At 42.0% G+C, this 23,371-nt stretch overlaps 1 protein-coding gene across 1 annotated transcript in view; it reads left to right on the top strand.

The window, feature by feature from the left end:
* The window catches only part of ADA (adenosine deaminase), a 51,799-nt gene extending 28,560 nt beyond the window's left edge, over positions 1-23,239 (top strand). The window contains exons 2-11 of the mRNA XM_006132250.4: positions 3,347-3,408; positions 6,535-6,657; positions 7,103-7,246; positions 9,265-9,380; positions 12,464-12,585; positions 16,315-16,386; positions 16,766-16,867; positions 18,104-18,171; positions 18,678-18,807; positions 20,262-23,239. Of these exons, the coding sequence (XP_006132312.2) occupies positions 3,347-3,408; positions 6,535-6,657; positions 7,103-7,246; positions 9,265-9,380; positions 12,464-12,585; positions 16,315-16,386; positions 16,766-16,867; positions 18,104-18,171; positions 18,678-18,807; positions 20,262-20,366 (1,044 nt within the window). The 3' untranslated portion in view covers positions 20,367-23,239. The remainder of the gene's footprint in view (positions 1-3,346; positions 3,409-6,534; positions 6,658-7,102; positions 7,247-9,264; positions 9,381-12,463; positions 12,586-16,314; positions 16,387-16,765; positions 16,868-18,103; positions 18,172-18,677; positions 18,808-20,261) is intronic.
* The last annotated feature ends 132 nt before the right edge of the window (positions 23,240-23,371 follow it).

Below are 23,371 nucleotides of genomic sequence, written 5' to 3'. Positions count from 1 at the left end.
TCTTCCTGTCGTCTTCCACCTTGACTTCCTTCCCTGCTGCTACATTTCTCCTTCTGTTGTTGCATCTGTCCTTTGCTCCTTAGCTTGTCCCCCACAGTTCGTTCTATTCTAGTTTAATTCTGTTAGCCTAATCCTGGTTCCCTGGAGCCATATAATTCATGCATGGGTAAAAAACCATGACCAGATTTTGACCTTGTCTATCTGGGTTCTTGTATTTGCATCCATGACCATAGAAACTGAATGCTTCCAGAGAATAATAAAACAACAATAATGATTTATTTTCCAAGCCTGCTGGAAGAGGTTTTGTGTGTGTGTGTGTGTGTGTATTTTCCATTTAAAAAAGTAAATGAAAAAAGCTTGAGTGCCAGAACATGAGAGAGCTATGTTGAAGAAAAATTGTTTGCACTGTATTTAGAGATCAGTGTTGTGAGGCTAGTAGTGGTTGCTTTCATTTCATTCTTTCATTTCATGGAACAGTGAGTTCCATAGTCTTGGTTTAGCTCCTATGAAAATTTTGCCTCCTGAAGTCGAGTCTCCTGGTGGTTGATAGTTTCATTGCTCCAGTGGTGCAAAGCTATCTTTGGTGAGGTTTCAGGTAACTAGATCTAGTCCCATTCAGAGATTTGCAAATCAGGGCAGAGAGAAAAGCATTGCCTGTAATCTTGAGGGCACTGCTAAAGATGAGCAGTTCTATGCTGTCTTTCACAAGAACAAAGTACATATAAAGCCATGATGTATAATGTTTTGTACTTAGCCACAGCTAACATCCATGATATCTAGACGTGGTGATTAAACTGAAAGTTGCAGTTGGTTTTGAATGGATCGATTTATTTGTTCAGCAGCTTGGGCCACCAAGAGCCCATCATTCCAGTTTTTTGTTGTCTGCCTTGGCTCCTTATTGGCTCAAATTCCTCATTTTTGTCTCACTCAAAGCTTTCTGTGTGACTGTGTCCTGCTCTAATGGTATATTCCAATAGATCTGTGGACTTGGCATCAAATACATGTGCACGTAGTGTTGCCTGGGGTAGAAAAATAATGGGACATCTGGGATGATCCTTAGCCCTTGAAACTGGACAGTTGGCAGTGTGAACTAAGCACTCTTAGAGATTTCCCAGGACAGCCATCTAAAAAAAGGGACATTCTTGGGAAAACGTGGACAGGTGGCAATCCCTACATGCAGGAGTAGCTTTCTCTCTCAGTGACTGGCCCACAAATTTGGAACTCCTGAAAAGCAGCAGAATGGGTGAGAGCAGAGGAAATTCCAAAACCTGCTACTTTGACCTAAATTAGCAGGAATTACCAGATTGGACCTGTAATCCAGTTCTTGTTTTTTACTTTGCTACGTACCAGCAGTGTCAGAGGTAAACCCTGAAGTGGACAATTAAGGAATGACTTGTCTGTAGGCTTAGTTTCTTTCTCACTCTTGTCAGTTTTTGATTGGTATACGCTCTGACACTAGTGTTCCCTCTAATAGGAGCACTTTGGCTGCCACCCAGGAGAGATTCAGGTGCTGCTCAGCTGATTAGCTGAGTGCCCACAGCTGGCAGCATGTGTGTCTATTGACGATGCACATCTACACATGCCTTGGTGCACATAATAAAATTCATTCCACACATGTATGGAAAAAAATAGAGGAAACATTGTCTGACACTAGAGTATTTATACCTCTTCCTTTGTATGGTGTTTAACTGTGAGTATTCTCATTGTCAATATAAAATGTCCAGTCTTCTTCTAAATCCTGTTATGGCCTTGCGTTCAATAATTAAGGTCTTGTGTTCTCCATATTATGGCTATCTTCACTTATCTCTACACTGAATGCCTATTATGATTTTTTTAAATGATTCATTTGGTCTGGATAAAATTTTAAAAACAACTTAGGGGCGTTGTCTCCTTGAGATTGCAGAGAACTATATGCACAGGTCCCATCAGTGCAAGTCCGCAAGATGAGAGATTTCCCATAACTTAGTAAATGTATCAACAACTTCAATAAAATTAATCTGTTCCATGTTTTTGCTTGCCTAAAACTCAGTTTTGGTTGGTGAATATAATCTCGGGAGGTATCAGAAATAATCTCTGTGAGAGGCCTGAGGACAAGATGAGCCTTTCTTTACAATTTGCTTCCAAGTACTGGTATGTTGAGTCAGTAAACAGTTCTAAAGAACGGTGTAAGTTGTTCCTCTCTCCTTTCCATATACCTGGAGTTAATTTACAATATTTTATCCTATTTTTCCTCAATAATTATGATAGACGTGAGAGCTCCTTCCCATTTTTCTTGTGCAAGACACATTCTCTCCCAGTGTTCTCAGAACAATTGTATTTGTGCACAGAAGAGATTGCTTAAAAATCTTACCACTAGTTTTTTTCCTCTTAATGTTGTGCTTTTCAAATCATGTATATTAACTCTCTCACAAATGATTCGCAACATCCACCAAATTTGGAAAAGGTACCAATCTTTCATCTTCCAAGATTTTTTTTGCTCCTGGCAGAAATGATTTATCTCCAAGTTTTTGGGAAGCAGGGGTTCGAAATTAAAGGTGATTCGGGTTATTGTCTCATGGGTAATAGGCCTAAACTAAAGCACCTTTTTGAAACATGACCAAAGCAAGAGTAGCTTTTGGTTGAAAAATTGAGGTATTTGTGGAAAGGCAGAAACCAGGATTAACCAGCATTTAAGAGAGTGGTTTTCAAGCAGAGGTACACATAGCCTTGGGGCTACGCAGAGGTCTGCCAAGTGGTATGTCAACTCATCTAGATAATTACTTAGCATTACAAGGCTACATAAAAAGCACTGGTGAAGTCTGCACAAATGAAAATTTTATACGGACAGTGATTTGTTCATACTGCTCCATATACACTGTATACAGAATATTTATATTCTGATTTTATTTTATAATTATATGATAAAAATGAGGAAACAATTTTTCAGTAATAGCATGCTGTGTCACTTTTGTATTTTTAAGTCTGATTTTGTGAGCAAGTAGTTTTAAGTGAGGTGAAATCTGAGGTTATCCAAGACAAATCAGGCTCCTGAAAGGGGTATAAGAGTCTGTACAGGCTGAGAGCCATTGGTTTAAAAGATTATGAATATCTAAATGGAGCTGATTAGAAGCAAATATCACTTTTTTAACCCCAACTCATTGTGAGAACAAATGTGAGTAGGACAATTCCTGAGCAGTGTTAAGGTTGCTGTAAAATAACTTGCACTTCAAGTATCTAAATTCTCTCTTTAAACTCCCATCTTGGAACTTCATCACACTGGCTGTATTGGTAACATCCTCTGATCCCAAGTTTACTATCCCAGTTATATGAATATGTCTCTGTTCTTTGTCTTTTTTTTAAATTATAGGTAGAACTTCACGTCCACCTGGATGGAGCCATTAAGCCAGAAACAATTTTACACTTTGGCAAGTGAGTTGTTTAAAAATAACAATTTACTTTAGTGTGTTTAGCTGGTTGCCTTGATTTTTAAAGATTTCTTGGACAGAGCCACCTCCATGTAAAAGGAAAATTCCTAGAATTTGGCCCCATCTTTGCTGATTAGTCCCATGTTAGCTACAATTATGTTTATACATCCTTTGCATTAGCAAGATTCTATCTGACAAAGACAAGGATTTTTTTTACTGAGCCCTGTGAGCTAAACTGTCCATCGAGTTCTCATATAAAAATTACACTGTCCATGCGCATCAGGGACATTGCTTGAAATCATATGGAAACAACAAATGGTGTCACTAGCATGATCCTAATCAGAGTGTAGACCAGCACTGATTGAATGCATGATGCATGAAATGTTCCACTGTCTAAGAATGTAGTATTGAAACTGGATTGAATTGGTGTAAAGTATGTAAGCAAACAGTGATCTAGTGCCCTATCCTTATGCTCACAAGCCACAAAACAAACACGAGCAGCTTAGATGGGGAATCAGATTTTGTGGTCAGGTTTCCAAACAGATGTTGGAAAGAATGAATTAAGAGTTCATTTGTGAATAGATCCATAAAACAGTGCAGTATTCTGCCACATTCATAATTGGAATAGTTCTGCAAAGTGCAAGCAACCCTAGTGCACCACCATTACCACTGGCTGTCCCTTAGTAATCAGTGTCAATCCTGCCTTGCCATCTCAGACCCAGACTGCTGGTATTTTGCTGTAAGACTAAATCAACTGCTGGTGGATCAATCTCAGAACTCAGTCATGTAGATGTAGCCTAAGATGCCTTTAGAACTGTCAGTAGTTTCTGAAACAGAGTCCAGATAAATGTTTATAAGGTACATCAAGAAAATCCAGGTTGGTTATTGCGGGATGCCCCTTGTATACGAATTCCCCTTAATTTTACCCATCTGTGCATATTGTTGGAGCAAAGGTTAAAGATTTCATTGCACATTGACATATCTATACTCCAGTGAGCTCTTTTACTTCTCTATGGCATTGTGGGCGATTGGGTTCTATTGTACCTGGGTGATTCTCACACTTTTTTAGACTAGAGTGCCATACATCCTCCACCTGAGGGAACTGTGCTTGCAACTTAACGGGAATCGAGGGCTGCCCGACTTTTGTATAAAATGGAAATGACTAAAGCTGTTTTTATATCTACTGTAAAGCTGGAGTCTGCAAAAACTACCACTTTTAACATATAGTGCTCATTTAAGGATAGAGCAAAAATTGTGTTAGTGTTTGTGCAAATATAGCATGTTATGGAGGCTAGAAAATCTGGTCCAAAGAGCAGAATGCTGCTTGTAACCATGAGTTAGTGATCATGACATGAAAATGACTTAGTACAGATCAAACAGCAAATAAAGTTGCTGGGTGGTGATTGACTACATCCAAACAATGTAACATAGTGACACATGAGAGAGACTTTTTGTAGGTGCTCTAAGCCTTGTGTTTGCAATTCCACATTACCCTGCATCCAGCCCACGGTAGTTAAATGTTCTATGGACAGAGAGAGGCCTTCAGGAAGGATTGGAATGAGGATAGGGAAAGGGCCTTCAGGGCTCAGAAAGGCAGGGTTCTATATGTAGGGTATGGCAATGACATGTCTGTCATTTAAACTGGATAAGTGATGTGTCATCAGAGTGGACGATGGAAATGAAGTAATACTTAACAGTAATGAATAACGCTTGCTGAATGCCAGGGTCTCAATCTGTGGTAACTGCCTTTGCCTTTGAACTCTGAACATAGTGTAGATTTCCTAGACCACAGAGCTGTAAAACTTGCGTACATTGAACAGATTAGCAATATCAGGCTGTTTTCCTGCAGTTAGTGTAGTCGGCTGTTGAACTGGAGAAGACCAAGCCTTCGGTAATGAGATCTGGAGCCTTTCCCCTCCAGCTCACAATCTGAGACAGCCCGCTTTGGGTAGAGATAGATGGGTTCTTTGGTGACTTTTCTGTGAAGTGGCTTGTTGGGTGTCAGCCTTCATCCCAGTATAAAGATTTTCAGATCAGAAAAACCACATCACAAATTGTTCTCTATTGCTGGAAGACTCAGCAGAAAGACCATGCGTTGACCAGTTCTTGGAGACTACCACTTGACAAACCTGAGAAGGTCTACTCAGCAGCTCAGTTCAGATAAGCAATATGATGTCTGTTGGTAGCTCTTGAGCCCATATAATTAGGGCTGGAAATTACTTTCTTGAAATAATTAGGCATTTATGCTTCTAGGACCAGAAAGTACCAAGGCACTAGGAAAAGAAAGGTTCCTTTTTGGCTCAATTTATTTTGGGTAGTTTTGGGTTTGTTCTTGCTAATAGAGATCAGAATACTCTCTTATCCAGGCGTGGCTCCTGACAAGCATAGGTAAGGGATTATTGGGAAGACGGAGCTATCTTTTGCCTGTACTCAGGCTTGTTGATGGGCGGCGGGGGGAAGGAGAAGCTGGAAAAGGGGCAATTACCCAGGTTCGTGGGTGATTTAATAGGATCTGGGGACTGCCCCCAGCTGCCATCGCTGGCAGCACAACAGGACGAAGGCAGACTTCCTGCTTACCCTTGTTCTGTGCCCCTCCCAGAAATGGCCAACAAGATGGGAAGAAGAGGGTCTCCATGCACTATTCCTTCCCTGAGCACTGACTCCACAGCTCCCTTGTCCTGAAACTGTAACCAGTGGGAGCTGGGGGGTGGTATGTGTCTGCACGCAGCAGTTCAAAAAGACCTGCTGGCCTACTCGCAGGAGTGGCTACCAGAGCAGTGTACAGTCACTTTTGGGAGGCACCTGAGTTAGCGCAGCCCCCATGACCACTTCCTGCACCCTAACCCCTTCCCTAGCTCAGAGCCTGCACCCATCATCCCCTTTTGCATCCAAACTCCCTCGCAGAGCCAGCACTGCCCAAATGTCAGGCAGGCCACATTCATGTGGGAGTAGCTTGTGAAGGCCCATTGACTCTTCTGCCTGGAGCCTGGAATTGCTGTTGGTGGGCCTGCTTGTGCTGTCTTTGTTCTGTGGAGAAATAGACTCAAAGCAGGCTTCAGCAGTATGAACAATATTTCTAAATGAAGCTGTAACCCAATTCCTTGTCAGTGAACTGTGTATTCATTTCTAGGAAAAGAGGAATTCCGCTCCCTGCTGACACAGTTGAAGACCTCTTGCCGCATATCAGTTACTCAGAGCCACTCACTCTCACCCAGTTTCTAGCAAAGTTTGATATTTACATGCCTGCTGTTGCGTAAGTAACTTTTTTCCTCCTAACTGCTGCAAACTACTCCTTGGTGTCAGGCATGGGTAGCTAGAATTGCTGATTTGGGGTGTGCGTTATCTTGAGAATGCTTGAAAGACTCAAAGCTAAAAAGTGTACCTATCTTCCTTTACTATGAAAAAGATGGTGATAATGATGATTTATAAGCGAATAAAATACCATGATGTTCTTGGGAAGTGGGGGAGTAGGCTTTTGCCCAGCTCATTTAGAGACAATGCAGTTAGTCCTGCCACCATGCAAGGAGAGAATTTAAATGTCTGGCTATCAGTGTGTGAAGAGCTTTCATGTGCTGTGGGGACTCGGATGCATACCCCTAGGAAGCATTCAGACCCAGAGCCGGTCCACTCTTCCATATGTTGTTGATCAGCCCATAGCTTCCTCAGAAATCAGACTAACCCTGTTCTTTTCCTTACAGGGGGGACCGCGATGCTGTGAGAAGAATAGCTTATGAGTTTGTAGAAATGAAAGCAAATGAAGGTGTCATCTATGTTGAGGTCAGATACAGCCCTCATTTTTTAGCCAACTGCAAAGTGTATCCTGTTCCCTGGAATCAAAATGAGTGAGTGAATTCATAAAGTGTAAGACTGTGCAAACACAGCATGTTGAGTTCTGTACAAAAGTCACTGACCAGCAAATAATCAGAGGGATAGCCCTGTTGGTCTCTATATCTGCAAAACCAAGAAGGAGTCCTGTGGCCCCTTAAAAATTAACAGATTTATTTGGGCAAAAGCTTTTGGGGGTAAACACCTACTTCGTTGGATGCATAATGGATAATTGAGTTTTGCTCCCCGCACACAATAACTTGAGACTGATTTATAACTTGAGACAGATTTTCATTGTTTAGATGTATAATTGTGTGCCTAATTTACATGTGCAATCACAGTAGCTATATAGGCACTTAACTAATTAGACACACTTGATGGTAATTACCCAGTGAACAAGCACAATTCTGATAATTATACATAGAAATTAGTGTGAGCAATTATGCATACTTAATGTGCAGTTATGCTCCTAAACTAAATGCTGAACTAAATCCATACAGGTGTGTTGGAAAGCACAGGTTAGGTTACATTCATGTGCCTTAGCAAGGATGCTCACTAGAAGCTGTTTCATCTGTGATTTGCTAACCACCTTCTTCTCCTGTCTCCTTTCTTCTTCAAAGACTTAATAGCAGAGTGCTGTAGTGAAGTCTCAATTATCTTTTTCCAGAACATGCTGCAGCATGCTAACTATTGATTACAAACAAAACTAAACTGCAGTTGTGAAAGTAAAGGAACTAAGTATATTATGAGATGAAGTCTTTATTTTGTGGTTTGTTTTAATTGTTGAACTACCACTTGATGATTCAATGAGTTCACTAAAACTTGCAATGAATCTCCCCATCTGTATACATCAGTGAAGTCTCACTGTTGTTTTCAGCTCAGGCAAGGAGAAGCTTAGCCCTGATTCAATTAGTTGATGTATAATCCAGGCCCTATTTATGTAGGACCTGAGCCAGCATACCTGTTGTTTCTCTCTCAACTGTAGTAATAGTCAGGTTGTGCTTTTCCTCTCTCCCCTTCATCCCCCACTCCCAAAATATTCATCCTCTGGTAACTGCTCCATCTGCTGCCCTCTTCTGAGGACATCTTGCCCTAAGCACATTGTCCTGTCTGCGGGGGAGGGGGAGACAGCGGTTAGATTTTTGGCTTAAGTTGTTCTCCCTTCTAGAAGTTAGACAAGTTCAGATACAGTCCCTCTCAGTGCATACCCCTTCCAAATGTAACATTTTCTGCCAGCAAAGCTGGTGGCCTGAGGTTTTGGGTGCAGCCCTGGCAGCTCTATCTTTATATGTCATCTGTGCTTTTTAGAACAATGTGTCACTAATTAAACCAGCACTGAGCTTTGTGAGGAGAACTCTGGGTTTTCTCACAAAACATGGTGTGCGGCTTCTGCTGCTTTTTGTGCCGTTCTGCTCTCTGCAGCCAGGATAGTGCAAAGCTTTGCATTTTAATAAGACTTTCTGACCAGAAAAAAAAAGAAAAAGGTTCCACTTTCCTAGATTGCAAACTGGTTCATTTACTTTATGATATACAGTGATCTAGCACAGGATTTGTGAAAGCGTCCCATTCAGCTCTGCAGGGCCTCCATCTTCATCCTCCAGACAGATGTGGGTCACTGGGGACCTCTGTTATAAATATGGCTAGTGCTGCACATAGACACAAAGGGAGATTCACAGATGTGCCTTCATGGTTGGAAGCCTAAGATGCTTAGACACTTTTGTAAATGCTACTTAGTAAATCAGACCTTGAAACTATGGATCCTGGCAGACCATGCTCCATCTTGCTCTGATCAGGCTCAACATGCAGCTGGCTGCAGTTGTTATAAATGTGGCCCTTAGTTTTCTGGCACTTTGCCACTATGGTCAAATAGGTTGGGCAGTGTTGGAATTCTCCTGTATTTAACAGCCCACATCAATAATACAAACTGCTCAGTGTTATCATCATTCAGGAACCAGTTTCTCTTCCTCTAGGATTGCTGGGGAGCCAAACCTCATGAGCTGGCTAGCTAATTCCAAAGCTTTTTTTTCCCCTGCAGAGGCAACCTCACTCCGGATGAAGTGGTTAACCTCGTTAATCAGGGATTACAGGATGGAGAAAGGGATTTCAACATCAAAGCCAGGTCTATTCTATGCTGCATGCGCCATATGCCAAGTAATGTATTACCGTTCACCTGCTGCTCTGCTCCCTCCTTTCCTGATCCTTTGAGTGGAGGGAGGGGGGAAAATCTCACATCTCTCCCAGTCTCGATTGAAGGATACTAGCTCAGTTTTTCCTATTTCTGCAAAAAGCAATTTCTAGTCAGATTAGAGTTAAAAAAAATTAATGGAGACTGCCTATCTCCTAGAACTGGAAGGGAAAGGTCATTGAGTTCAGTCCCCTGCCTTCACAGCAGGACCAAATACCATACCTGACAAATTTTTGCCCCAAATCGCCTCCGCAAGGCTTGAATTCACAACCCCGGGTTTAGCAGGCCAATGCTCAAACCACTGAGCTATCCCTTCCTCCTGAGTTGTGCTCAGTGTTGTCAAAGCCACTTTATGAGATAGACCAGAGCATGTATCCAACAGTTAGACAACATCTTGGAACAGCACAGACTGCACTGAGGCATCTCTGATATGTGTCTCTATAAATTCACCCAACCCATGGCAGGTATTTGAACCCAGGAGAACAATGTATTCTAGTTCTGTGGCCCCACTTCTCCCATCCGGAAGCTTTGCATGTCATACGCATCAGAGGTGCAGATGCAATAAATTGCCCTTTTTTGTTAGTGTTTTGTTGAGAGGGGCCCTCAGAAGGGAAGCAATGTCTATGGTGGGCCCCATGTATAGGTGAGGGCAATGTCCTGTGAGATGATATAGTTTAGCCTTGTTATGTCCATGGGAGTCCTGAAACCTGCCTGGAAGTATATGATGGATCTAAAACTCCATAGAAAGTGGTGCTGCCTGTGTGGCTTTCTTGATTTCTCTCCTTTTCTCAGACCAGGGCAGGGGGAGGACAATCCGTATTGCCAATAAGAGGTGACATATCCCCCTTCTTCTTTCAATTTCCTTTTGATTTCTGTTACCAGAAAAGCCCTTTCTGCTTTCAGTTCTGTGCAAAGGAATGCCTTGTGAAGTGAAGCATTCTGTGGGTTCCCAGCTGTCACATTCTGGATGGTACCAGTATTTCCCAGATCCTCACTTGCCTGTTCCAGCTCACTGACTCTGAATTATTGGGACCCTGAAGGTCCTTTCTTCCTTGCTGTGAGCTCCAGGGACCTGTCCAACTTAGACTCAAGATTCAAGGGTAAAAGAGGATTTGGGCTAAGGACTGCTTTGTTTCCAGCACAAACTACATTAGTCTTAATTTCAAGGAGGAAGAGAACTTCTCCTTTTTATTTTCCCAGCCTTTGCTAGAGCTGACAAAATTGCGAAATGGATGTGTTTGAAGGTTTGTGCAGCACTGTGTGTTTGACACCCACCATTTGTAGAGGGAACTGCAGTTGCAAAACAGTTGCCTGTTGCTGGTCATGACCCGTTTGCCCAGAACTGTCAGCCCAAGGGCTGAATTGGCAGCTTTGGTCCAAAAAAAAAAAAAAAAAAGAACAGAACAGAAACAGATCCTGGCTAGTGTCTCTGGTGCTTCTGTAGCGAGTGGTCACTTTCATAAGTTCCTCTGTTATCATAGATGATATGCTCAACATGGTACTATATTATAGACACTTCTCTAAACAGTTAAAGCATGGATTGTTGATACTTGGTCAGATGCTGTCATTCTCCATTCTTCCTCCCCGTAATTATAATCAGCCCATATTTCCCAACCCACGAAGCACATATACTTAGAGAAGAGCCTTTCAGGTGCCATTCCACAATGCATTTTTAAAGGGCCTCTGAAAGTGCGCACACAATATTTTTTTTCAGCTCATATGTTTGCCCACTTGCAAACTTAGTATCTCGCCACAGAACCCTGACCCCTGAAAGATAGGCTGTAATGCAGGTGCATTGTTAGAGCAGGGGACACACATTCTGAAGACACAATCTTACTGTGAAGGTCCTTCAGGAAAACTGAATGACAGGAAACACATTGAGAAAAGCCCCATGTTTCCAGGTGGTTGATTAGTTCTGCTACTTCCCTCTTTTTAAAATAGCTTTTCATAACTTGTGTCCTCCTGCCATTTGCACCCATGGTCTTTCTGAGGTGTGTTAATTTTAATCTTGAAACCTGGCATAACCTTGTGTCTGCCCTCCTCCCCATTTTGTATTTTAGTTTTTAATATTTTTTAGAAGTGTGTCTGATTTTTTTCCCCCCTCTTCTCCCCCAAAGAGCAGCAAATGAGGGTTTTAACAGGGAGGTGCTGTGCTCCATCATGGTGCAGGGAGCATTACCAAATTAAATCCCACTTAGCCAGATGCCTGGAGCTTTCTGAGTTCATCTCTGCACTTTTCACCTTCTCCTTCATTAACTCATAAAAGATGGTATTTTCTTCCTTCTCTAAAGCAGAACCACTTGTTTCCACCCATTGGCGTCAGTGAAACTTACCTTCACAGCAGTTTTTTCATAAACTTAAATTTTCACTCAAAGGTTCTAGATGGTTTTGTGGTCCTCATAAAGTGGTTTTACAGGAATCTTTTTTTAATTGATTCCTATAAATCTGGACTTGGAGAGGAATATGGACTATGGGATAAGCAGAGATCTCATCTGGCACATGCAGATGTATTGCTGTGGATAAAAATGCCTTCCTCCCCCAATCACATGGCCTTGGGAATAGAATCCTCTTCCTTGATGTTATTTTTCTTATGCTGCCCTTTTGTTTTCAAAATAACATACAAAAAGAGAAAATGGTAAGACACAATGTCCCCTGCTACTCTGAGCAATGGTTGTCCTGTGCTCAGCTAAATGCTGTATTGTTTTTATATAATTCTTGGTCTTTCCAGCTGCTTTTTGCTCTTGTCAAGAGCTATAATGATCTGCTCTCCTTTGAAAGGCCTATTATCCAGGGCTAAAAGCTGTCACGCCTACAAACTCTACAGGCAGTGAGCGCACTTGCTGGTAGGGCTCTTCCTCTCTGGCCCTGGTCTGCAAGTCTGACTCTAGAACTATGTTGCTTTTTATAGGGCTTCAAACTCAGGGAGAATTCCAGAAAGCAAATTAACTTAATTTTTATATTCATTTGAACAATCACATAGGATTGGATAAGAGCTCAAGGGTGACCCTGGTGGAATGTTTTTCTTGAATCCCACTGCTCTTGTTTACAGGCTGGTCATTGGAGGTGGTGGAGCTGTGTAAGAAATATCAGAACAACACGGTGGTAGCCATAGACCTGGCTGGGGATGAGTTGGTGGCTGAGACCTTCCCAGAGCATAGACAGGCTTATGAGGTTTGTTCAATTAGCATCTTGAAAAATCTTGCATAAGGTTTTTTTTTCTGATTAGTGCAGAAACAGCACAGTACAAAGGGGATCTGGCAAGTAGTTCAGATCCAAAATGGCCTACATATGTCTTAAAATTAATAGAAGTGTTTTATTGGCATAGTAGAAATATTACTTTTAATTTGCTTTTTAAATTACTAATAGAGCATATATATGATTTAAGTATAAAGAAGTTATTTATTTAAATGTGTCCCAGCTGCATTCACACTCTTTGTTCTGCAGCTAAAGCCCAGAACCACAATTGATTGTAAAATGATCCTGCATTCAGATCCACTGGGGTGCTTCAGTGATCCTTCATAGGGCTGCCAGCTTATGTTGTTTTGCAGGATCAGAGCTCCATACCAAAGCTGAAATTGACTAGTTCTTCTTTATTGTCTTCAGCTGAGTAAAATGCAAAAAAACTAAATCAGTCAACTAAATAGCATAAACATATGTTCAAAGTTTTTTCCATTGTAATAAACTAAGATGATGATATTTAAAAGAATACATTTCAGGTAAACTAGACCATGTTACTTTACTGTAGTTTTTAAAGGAAGCCCCATGCAAATATCTCCCATCTGAATATAAGGATTTTGGGACTCTAGTGGTGATTGTTTCAAGAAGTTACATGATTAGCATAGGTCAGGAGAAGCTGAAGGTGCTCAGGAACACAGACTAGAAGGATAGTGGATTTAAAAATAGTGCTGGGGGTCAGGTGATTTAATTGAGGTGGAATCAAGGAGATCTCAGAGGCACACTGTTGTAGTTAGTCCAACAGCCATCTGTGGTTGTCATGGGAACCAATACAAATGTCTTAATGTGAAGGCAAAAACTGGAGGTTAAGGAGAAGAGTATGGAAGAAACATACTTTGTTTTGCATGACCTTGAACTTATGTATTTTCCCAACTGGTGTCTCCGTCCACAAATGCCCAATGCTGCTTTTTAAAGCCATGCAGTACAATGAAACACTTACAGATAAGGTCCTACTTACATAGCAGTTTCTTATCCTTTTTAACATGCTGAAATTTCTTGTCATGAGCACTAACAGGCTTGTGTTATACAAGATGAATCAATTACTTGCTCATTATGCTACTTCCAAGAAGATTAAAGGCATATAAAACAGAATGGATAATAACAATGTATCAATTAATACCTAGCATGCTATACATAGGGTCTCAAAGTCCATATTTCTCAACCAGAAGATATGATTTCTTGTCTGAAAGCCAATGACTCATTCAGACTTGGAGAAATAGAAAGCAAATTAAGTTCCAATTTTCAGGCTTTCTTAGCCGGAATGAAAGTAGAATGCTCCCTTTCTAAATTGCCCTCACATTGGAGCTCCTCACATCAAGACACATTATCCATGTTATAAAATGGGAGACTTTTGATGAGGGGATCAGATGTCTGCCCTTGGACTGGAGTTCCCAATTTTCAGTTGTGTTCCCATTTAAACTTTGGTTGTCAGGAGTCTGTAACTGTCATTACAATTTGGAATAGTAGGGAGAGTTCTGTCTGTGAATAATGGGGAGAAGCCATCTAAAGATCTTAAAGCTGCAAGTCTAGGTAATTAGCTCATGCTAATCTCCTAGGCAAGCAATGTTATAAACCAAAGAAACATGCAGAGAGGAATAGGCAGTTGCCTTGGTTGGGAAGTTCTAGGTTATTTAGCGCCAGAAAGGCTGTTGAAAGGGATGTCTTTACAGCAAGCAGTCTGAGGATTATAGATCTCCCCTCCACTATTTTTTATAGTCTTCTAAATGGAAGATTGCTAAATGGAATCAGGGGGTGTGATTGCAGCTCCTGTAGGCATACCTGAACTAAACTTTAGTCCTGTTATCTCAGATCATGGACCAGGGAAGATTTGAGAGCATGTGTTTTGATGTGAACTGTACAGACCTGCTTGGAACTCGGTGTAATTCTTGGGCAGCTACCCCACACTGAAGCATGCACTACTGAAGCTTCTCTTCCCTGGGACCTGAGCTAGCTAGATTAAACCTAGCCCCTTAAGTCTGCCCAAGCTGTGTTTGTACCTCTTTGATAACAAACTTTAGGGGATAAACATAGTTGTTTTCTTTGGAAACTCCTCCTGCAAACTGCATATCAGGATAATTTGCTTCATGCACATGGACTTGGCTAAGCAAGCAGGGAAAAGGATGGGAACTGGGCAGGCAGGGTGACTTGCTGTGGACGTCATTGCCCCGAGAGCTGGCCTATGTGTTTAACATACTTTGGAAGCAAAATAATGTTTAAAACAAAACTTTGTTTATCTTTAAGGCCTCTGGCTTCACAGTTACTTCCTTCAGTCCTGACACAGTCAAAGCTCCCACAGGTTTCAGTGGGAGTTTCGCCTGAACAAGGAATCTTTTGGTCTTAAATTGTTGCCTGTGGGGTCTCTGAAATGCATTGCACAGAACTCTAATCTGAAGGCCCCCTCGTGCTTCATTGACGTCAATGGCAAAACTCTCAACTCTTATTTAATCAGTCATAGGGATCAATAGGAGAAGCTATGTGCTCTGATGGATCAGAACCCAATCCAAAACTCATTGGAGGCAGCCATTCCATAGATTTCAAGAGGTTTTGAATTAAGATGTTAATCTGCAGAATTCCACAAATGAGCAATTTCTGACGTGAGTGAAAGGCTGGTTTGAAAGGAGAGACTGATTAAGCTTAGTCCTGACTTCATGGTCAGCCTTGAGGGTAACTATTGGTGTCCCTGTTCTGTGCTGGACATATGACAAGCATATGTTTAAACAAAGCTAGCACTACAGACATGGGGAGTCTCCATTTTAATTTCAGATAGATGCATTTCAGGCTTTTCTTATTAACATATCTGGCAGAGCCATGTCTTACCAGGTAATTCCGAGTGGAGCCTGGCTGCGTAGTAGCTGCGAACTGAGTGAAAAATTCATAAAACACTTGAAAAATTCAGTAATACGGAACAGTTAGAACAATCTCCAGGAAGGTGCGCGCATGTGTGTATATGTAACACATCTGCTCAGTGCCCACTCCCATTTCAAGATTTCAGAATTTGGGGCCCTGTCATAGGAATTGGTTTCGGATTTTCCAGATCCATAGAATCTCCTTTAGTCACTGATGAAAGGTGCTAAGCTGAGAGCCTCTGTGACAAGTTTGGGCCCCCTTTCCAGAACAAGTTCGGCACAGGCCAGTGCAGTGGGAGCTTCCCCCCTGTTCCATCACATCAACCAGCTGCCTCCTGGGAAGGACAAGATGGTGTCTGTGACTCAATTAGTCCTTGCCTTTTCTGCTGAGACTGCTAGCAGGCAGGACAGTGGTGAATGTGAGGGTGTTTGTGTAATGTGAACACCAGGGACTGGACTGAGACTTAGCAAACTCACTGTATGTGGACTATGAATAACTGCCAGTGGGTGACTCCTTTCATTCCCTAGTGCTGGTTGAGCTTCCTGGACATTCACATATCCAGCTCCTACATTGTCTGACATTGGTAACTGATTTTCTTCTTCTTTTGCTTGTGTTGCTCCACAGTCATTACTCCTGGGATTGACTGTTCTGGAGCTCTCAGCCTAATGGTCTGTTGAAAGCGTTCATTCTGTCTTGAAAGCAGAGGAATCTATGGTGGGGCTGCTGTCCAGATAGTTTATTCACATCCTTCCCACACCCTGGTGCCTCTCAAGTCCCACAGCAGGGTTTTCACTCTTTGCTTCATGTGGGCTTTTCCAGGAAGCTGAAAGATGTGGCATTCACCGGACTGCTCATGCTGGGGAGATTGGATCACCATTGGTCATCAAGGAGGTAAGACGCCCCAGGGCAGGGCAGTGGAATAAATTACAGTGGAGCTATAAAATACTTTGTATTATAATGCAGAGGACAGAGGTGGCCAGGGCCAAATCCTTGCCCATCACTACTGGGAGCCAAATCCTTCCCTACTCTAAGGTAGCAGGTTTTGTGCATCATGCAAAGAGGAAGCTGGAGATTGAGCCTCACATAGTGCTCAGAAGGATCAGGTTTGCCTAGGAGCTGGGTACCCATTACATGCAGGCAGTGGATTGGCATCCTGGAATAGGGTTTGGAGGGCTCATGAGCTCCTGGGGGCCTGCCTGATGCTCTGGGGAGCAGAAGTCCAGCCCCAGCCCAGAGCTAAGAGATGTTACATGTTGTATGTTCTCTGTAGGCAATCAATGTTCTGAAGGCAGAGCGACTTGGGCATGGCTACCATGTCCTGGAAGACCCAAGCCTTTACAAGGAGCTGTTGGATAGGAAGATGCATTTTGAGGTAATGACTAATTCTGCAGGGGAGCAGTTGTGTAACCGTCACCTGAATTTGTCTGAGTGAGAGATCTGCCCTCGTTGTTGCACACCCAATGAGCACTTTGGATCATGAAAATGGACAGAAATGCTTTTACTAGAGGGGTGAAATTGCTGCCATGTGGAGTCTAATCACTGACAGCGTTTAGAGTGAAATATGTCCTCCACACCCTGCTTGAATTTGGCTGAGGCTCTTGGTAGAAACGAGACATATAAGGCTCCAGCATTTGACTGACTGGGTTGTGACTCAGAAATACAATGTCACTGAAAGGATACAAGTTTGGCAACTTTTCTGTGCTACATGCCAGAGGACATGCCATGCTCTGCCTTGGAGCAAAGGAGACTATAGTACTGAGTCCATCTTCAGCTCATGCTTGGAGCAGCTCTGGCTCTCTGGGTAGAGAGATGCCTTTGACCCTTCCCAGCCTGAGTGTTAGGGTCACAGTGAGGAGAGTGGTGGGAGATGAGATCTTGAAGTACTTTGTGCTTCTAAAAGGATCCAGCTTTGGGAGCCTGTCATCCTCAGATGTTCAAAAAAACGAGATCCAGTCTGGGCCTGTATATGAACCCGTACAGTAGAACCTCAAAGATAGAAGCACCAGAGTGACGGACTTAAGCCAAGAGGACATCCTCTGGAACTGGACACCCACACCTTCCCACCCAATACTTGACTGATTTGGGGCTTCAAATGGGGATGGATGTTGGAGCTGCATCTGCTGGGTATGATGGGTCAGGGCTCAAGGTAGCAGATGGGAGTTCAAGGCTTCTGACCCTTAGGAGAACTAGGGTTTCAGGCCTTGTGCTCCTTTCCCGACTTCAGCCCCAGTGCACCCCTGTAGCTAGAGCCCTGGCACCCTCTATTGAAACGGTGGAGAGCCATGGCAATGTCATACGTCACTACTCCCTCCAATGGGGGCTGTTCTAGCAGAAGATTAGGCTGAGTTGGGAATGATAAGGGGTTTCTGTGCATATGCAGAAACATGTAGCCAAAAGAGTGTTCAGAAATACTGATCTCCAGTAGCCATGGTGGTAAATGCTCATTGCAGAGGATGGGATTTGATGGTATTGTTGTTTCCACAGACCTGTAAATCTACATGGTCCTTTTTAGGACAGCCCCATACAGAGATTGCATCATAACTTGTCTCTGTGTGCAGCATTATTACGGAAGAAACTGACTTTGCCTTTTCCCCACCTACGTATATAGACCTGTCCGAGGTCCAGTATCCTCACCGGAGCATGTGATCCAGATTACAAGAAACACCCAGTAATTCAGTAAGACATTTAAATATATTATTTTCAAGTAACTAAGTCAGACTTCACTTACGTATAGCAGCTTTATTACTTCTCATGTGAAGTAAGTTCTAACCATTTGCCAGAGTATTGGGCATTGGCTAATAGACCTGATCAGAGGACCTATCATAAATATGCTGATAGCTCTCCTTAAGGATAAAACATTTTCTGGCCTCCTCTGCTCTAAGCTAATGGGGGAGGGGGCGGGGGCTAAACTCCAGATTGCAGTGCATTACTGTCTGGTGCTGGAGTTGGCAGTGGGGCTCGGTATGTTGAATGACTGTCCAATAAATAATTTGTTAAGAAGTGGGAGGAGTTGTTAGCTACGTACAGTTTGCATTCCAAAACTTTAACTTTGATAGGAATTATTTATGGAGCTGGCTACAAGAGTAGCCAAACTAAGTGAAAAGTTGTGAGTTTTCTAGTGTATTTTACACTTGGAAAAACACAAACTAATATTTGTCCCACTTTATATTCTGTTTTCCCAGATTTATGAAAGATAAAGCGAATTACTCTCTGAACACTGATGATCCTCTCATTTTTAACTCTACAATTGAGACTGATTACAAAATAGCTAAGCAGTTCCTGGGTTTCACTGAAGAGGAGTTCAAGAGAGTGGTAAGTTGTCTTGGGCTATTCTGTTGGAGTCTAACGTGAGTCATCGTTTCTGAGAGACATCTCATTTTTAAACCTGAAACCAGAAGAGAGTTCACTGGCATTAAAACTGTGGGGAGAAAAAACTGAATTATGTGGGGCACAACAGCAGTGTGAAGGTAGCTTTTGAATCCACTTCAGCGGGGGAGATTGGAAAAGGAGGCAGGCATTGACATGGGATGGGACATACTAGTGGCCATCTGGAATGCATACAGAGAACAGAATACAAGATTCTATTTTGACCAGGATGATCTGCAAAGGTGCAGCCCACTTGACTCTATCCTACTGCTTGGCGCTTTACGAGGGATGAGTCAAAGCAGAAATTGTTCACTGACTAGTTCCTCAAACTGGAACTAAACAAGAGAATGCGGAGATGTCGTTCTCTGCCCTTCCCTGTGTGTGGAACTATAGTAGAGTTGATTTGACCGTGATCACATGTGCATGAGTGGGAGAGTGCAATTAACCAAGTGTAACTGATATACAAACCAATTGGTTACAAAGTTGTTTGCTTTTGCCATGACTTTTAGAGTCATGTGGTATCTGCCATTGTATTTTTGCATGCAGGTTGGCATGTGCAGAGTCCTGAAAATGTAATAATTCTGTTTTTCATCTGCTTTGTACCTAAGATAAAGCGGCAAAAAATTAGTCTGATGGTTACCCACAAACGAGGGAAACTTCAGAGGCTTTCCTGTTTCACCGTTAGAGATGCACTAGTTTGAAAGGAGGTATATGTTGTCCAGGCATTCATGCATCCCACCATACCTTGAAAACCAAGTCGATTTCCTTTCTGTGTGTGGGAGCTGAATTTCCAGGCAGCACTTTTCAAAAGGAAGCACTGGGCCTGTTATCAGGAACTTCATTTAAGGAGCAAGAGTCTGTCTTCCTGAAGAGTAGATTTATGCTTTAGTTGTTCCTTCCACATGTAGACAGCTCTGATCTTTACATTGTTAAATCCAAGGGAAGTTCTACTGCAGGCTACTGTTTCATGAAAGGAAGTTTATAAATTAAAGAGACACACATTACTGTGAATTGTTCAGGGAAGCCAGTAGTGAATTTTGTCACAACAGCAGCCTGTCAGGCAGGGCCTGATCCAATGGGAGTCTCTCCCTTGATTTTAATAGGCTTTTGATCAGGCCCATGAATTTCACGTCCTGGAATCGGATAAAGGAATTTAAGACATGCAATCTATCTCCTGGCTTTTTATGCTTCTTACAAATACTGGATAGGATCAAATTCCTTTGAAAACTGAGGCTGATAAAAAGAGCTCAAGAATAGCTGTGCTAACCAAAGTGTTTGTTTTTACACCAACTCACTAGTTCATACTCACTGATGCATAAAGATTTGTGCACGCATAGCCTCACCCTCACACTTGTGGATATTCCAAGCTATATCTGTCTCTTTATTTTTATTTTTCCCAGAACATCAATGCAGCTCAGTCCAGCTTCCTGCCTAACAAAGAAAAGAGAGAGCTTCTCAGTAAGCTGTATGAAGCCTATGGGATGGATCCAGACAACCTATTCTAATCCTACTTCTGTCAGCTGGCTAGGTGCAGTCACCTGTCCCCATGTGTGCTCAACTCCTCTTTGTTTAGTGGGAGCACTATCGTGGGGGAGGAGGTGCCAGGGCACCAGCACATAATACTGGTGGTATTATACTGATCTTTACAGTCCGAGGCATGCACTATAAAGCAGTATTTCCATGGTTCCATGGTATAGCTCTACCTGCAGGACCCATGGACAAACTAGATATCTGATTTCTTATATTTCTGATGCACAAATGTACAGGTGGAGTTTTCTGGCCTGATTCCATTATGGCTTATGCTAGTTTGACATCCTGGTATAAATGAAAGCAAAATAAGGCCCTCTTTATTTGTGATGGTGATATAATTTTTTTATGTGACTTTATGGTGCTCTAGTTCCCTTGCTGATCTATCTTAGTCCCTTTCTGCACTACGTTAATCTTGGTGAGCTGCAGCTGTGGTCAAACTATGGAAGAAGATGAGTTGGAGCCATGTAGTTTAGACACACCCCTAGAGAGGGCTAGTCACGCCTTAGGAGAAGGCCTGACCTGAACCTGAGCTGAGCACTCTCAAATCAGCCCTTTTAGGAAGGGACCTCCTGAACCAATCCCCATCTGCACTATCGCCGTTCCCACCTTGTCCTTAGGGCTTGGCCTGGTGGGAGCTTCCCACTGCTGACAACTCCTCCTCTGGCCACCTCTTGCCCATGGGATCAGCATGGTGGTGCCTGTCTGTCCCACTCCTGCCAGCTGCCCCTACCTTGCTGCGCTGAATGTGCTGCAGAGTGGGAGAAATTGCAAACTTGCAGCATGCCCAGCTTAGAAGGTCAGGGTTTTTTTCAGATCTGACCCACCTACTTTTCTGGCGTGTGGAAGATCCCAGATTAATTCTCCTCAATACCTTATGAAGAGGAAAGAATTGAATTTGGATCTCATACATTGCAGGAGATGGCCCTAGCTTCTGGGCTGTGGCATCTTCTGGTGTGGGGCTTTCAGTCTTGCTGCTGAATGCTATTCTCTTGTATATAAATAATTAGTCATTAGAGTCCAGACTTCAGGTTAGGTCTCTCATTTGCTGAAGGAGTGCCCTAACCACTAACCTAGCACGTCATTCTCTCTCTTCATCGTCATTCAATGTGGCAGCTCAAAGTTGTTTATGAAGATATTGAAAGAAAGTGAGAGACTCTGTGTCCTGATGCGTAGGGCACTTTGTTGCACTGAGCGGAGGACCACTCTCCCCATTCAAACATTTTTTTTTCCACATTGGGATGAGGAGGGGACTTAATTCTGGTCTCCCACCACTGGACTAAAGGTTATAAGTGAGGTTCTCGTCCTCCCCCAAACCCTCTTTTGTGATTTCTTCTTTGCTTTTGACAAATGGCTCAACTTGAAAAATGTCACCTTGGAATGAAAGCTTTTGCTTCAACTTGACTTTTCAACTTTTTGATTCACAACATTTTTTACTAAAATGCTTGTTTTCAATTCAACACAAAATGATTTATTTTTTATTTTCTTAGAATAGCCAATGAACTGAAAAATTGTCTATCCAGCAAGTTGTAATATGCATGTTAGAATCATATGCGCAAACTGTCTTCTGACACTAGTAGTTACCAAAATAAATAGCAAAACATTTCAATACTACAGTTTATTCTTTTTTGCATGGATAAAAAAGACCGTGTTAAAACACAGTTTGGCCATAACTGTATGTAAACAAGATATATTTTGTATTGCAAATAGGGACTAAGAACAAGATGGAAAATGCAGCAGTGGTTGCATTTAGGTTTTTTTGTTGCACAAATACAGTAACTTTTTCTTTTTTTAAATTAACAATTTTTGTATTTTTTATTTATTTAAAAAAAAAAAGCTGTGTCGCAAGACCTTAAATCTCCACAATGTCACTGCAGGTGCAAGCATACAGCTCTGCTTCAGGACACCAGAGGGTATGTTTGGGGAGTCCAGAGACTTCCAGAGGTTTGCTGAATGTACCTATAAAGTTAGTGCACATTTTTCCACTTTCAGGACAAAGTTCTCCTCTCAGATTGTCCACTCCAGCATTCTGCACTTTCTTTGTACACGAATCTAATTCCCTGGGGCTGAATTTTGCTCTTAATCTAGTCTGGGTTTTTTAAAGATACTTAAAAATGTGGTTAACATCTATGTTTAATCTTTCTGTCATCAGCTAGCTTTCAGGCACCATTAATAGGGCTAATAAACTAATGAATTAAGGTCCAGTATCTAGTAAAATGTCTCAGATGTCACAAGTGCTTCAGAAGGTACTTAGCTGAATTCTTGCTGGAAGCCCTGTCTTTGGTACGTTTGAGAATTTATAAAGAAAATATTAGCATAATTTCTATGCCAGTTTGGTGTATTATAACACTTCTCTTTTTTATGCAAAGAAATTATTGCATGTTTTAGTTAATTGTAGGATTTTGATACTTTCATCCTCCTAAGACTTTGTAAACAGGGCTGAGGAAGCTAGGGTCAGGAGTGGGGAGAGTACCAGTGTCACAAGGGCTGCAAAGACCTGGACCCCAAAGCTACAAACACCAAAAAGTTGCCTTTGATAAAGGGCTATGTTCACCATTCTCCTAGACATTGGAAGACGGCTGGGATTTACTGCTCTCATTTCAGACATCAGCAAGCCAGAGTTGGGTTGCTATATTGATTTTTATAAATGAATACAAAATTCTTTTCTCTTAAATACTTTGTGCATGTATACGCAAATATATAAATGAATTGTTTTATTTTTTTAAAGCCAATGATAAGTTGTCAGTTCTAAGTGGTTCTAATATTCTCTACAGTCTTGTTATTGTTTGGTACTCTCTCTTCAGAAATAGCTTGTGAACAGCTATTTGCATTCTGGAGACTCAGAGTAAAATATTCTGATTTAATAAAGAACACTTTATTTTAAAAATAATTGTATTTCTAATTTCTGCTTAAAGACCTAATTAGGAAACTATCACATTCTGCCCATAGCTCTAGCTAAATGAGACCCACATTTTAGAACTTG

The sequence above is a fragment of the Pelodiscus sinensis genome, chromosome 18 (genome assembly GCF_049634645.1).
Source record: "Pelodiscus sinensis isolate JC-2024 chromosome 18, ASM4963464v1, whole genome shotgun sequence".
Classification (NCBI taxonomy): domain Eukaryota; kingdom Metazoa; phylum Chordata; order Testudines; family Trionychidae; genus Pelodiscus; species Pelodiscus sinensis.
The sequence above is the reverse complement of the archived record's forward strand: the minus strand, read 5'-3'. Positions and strand labels throughout refer to the sequence as shown.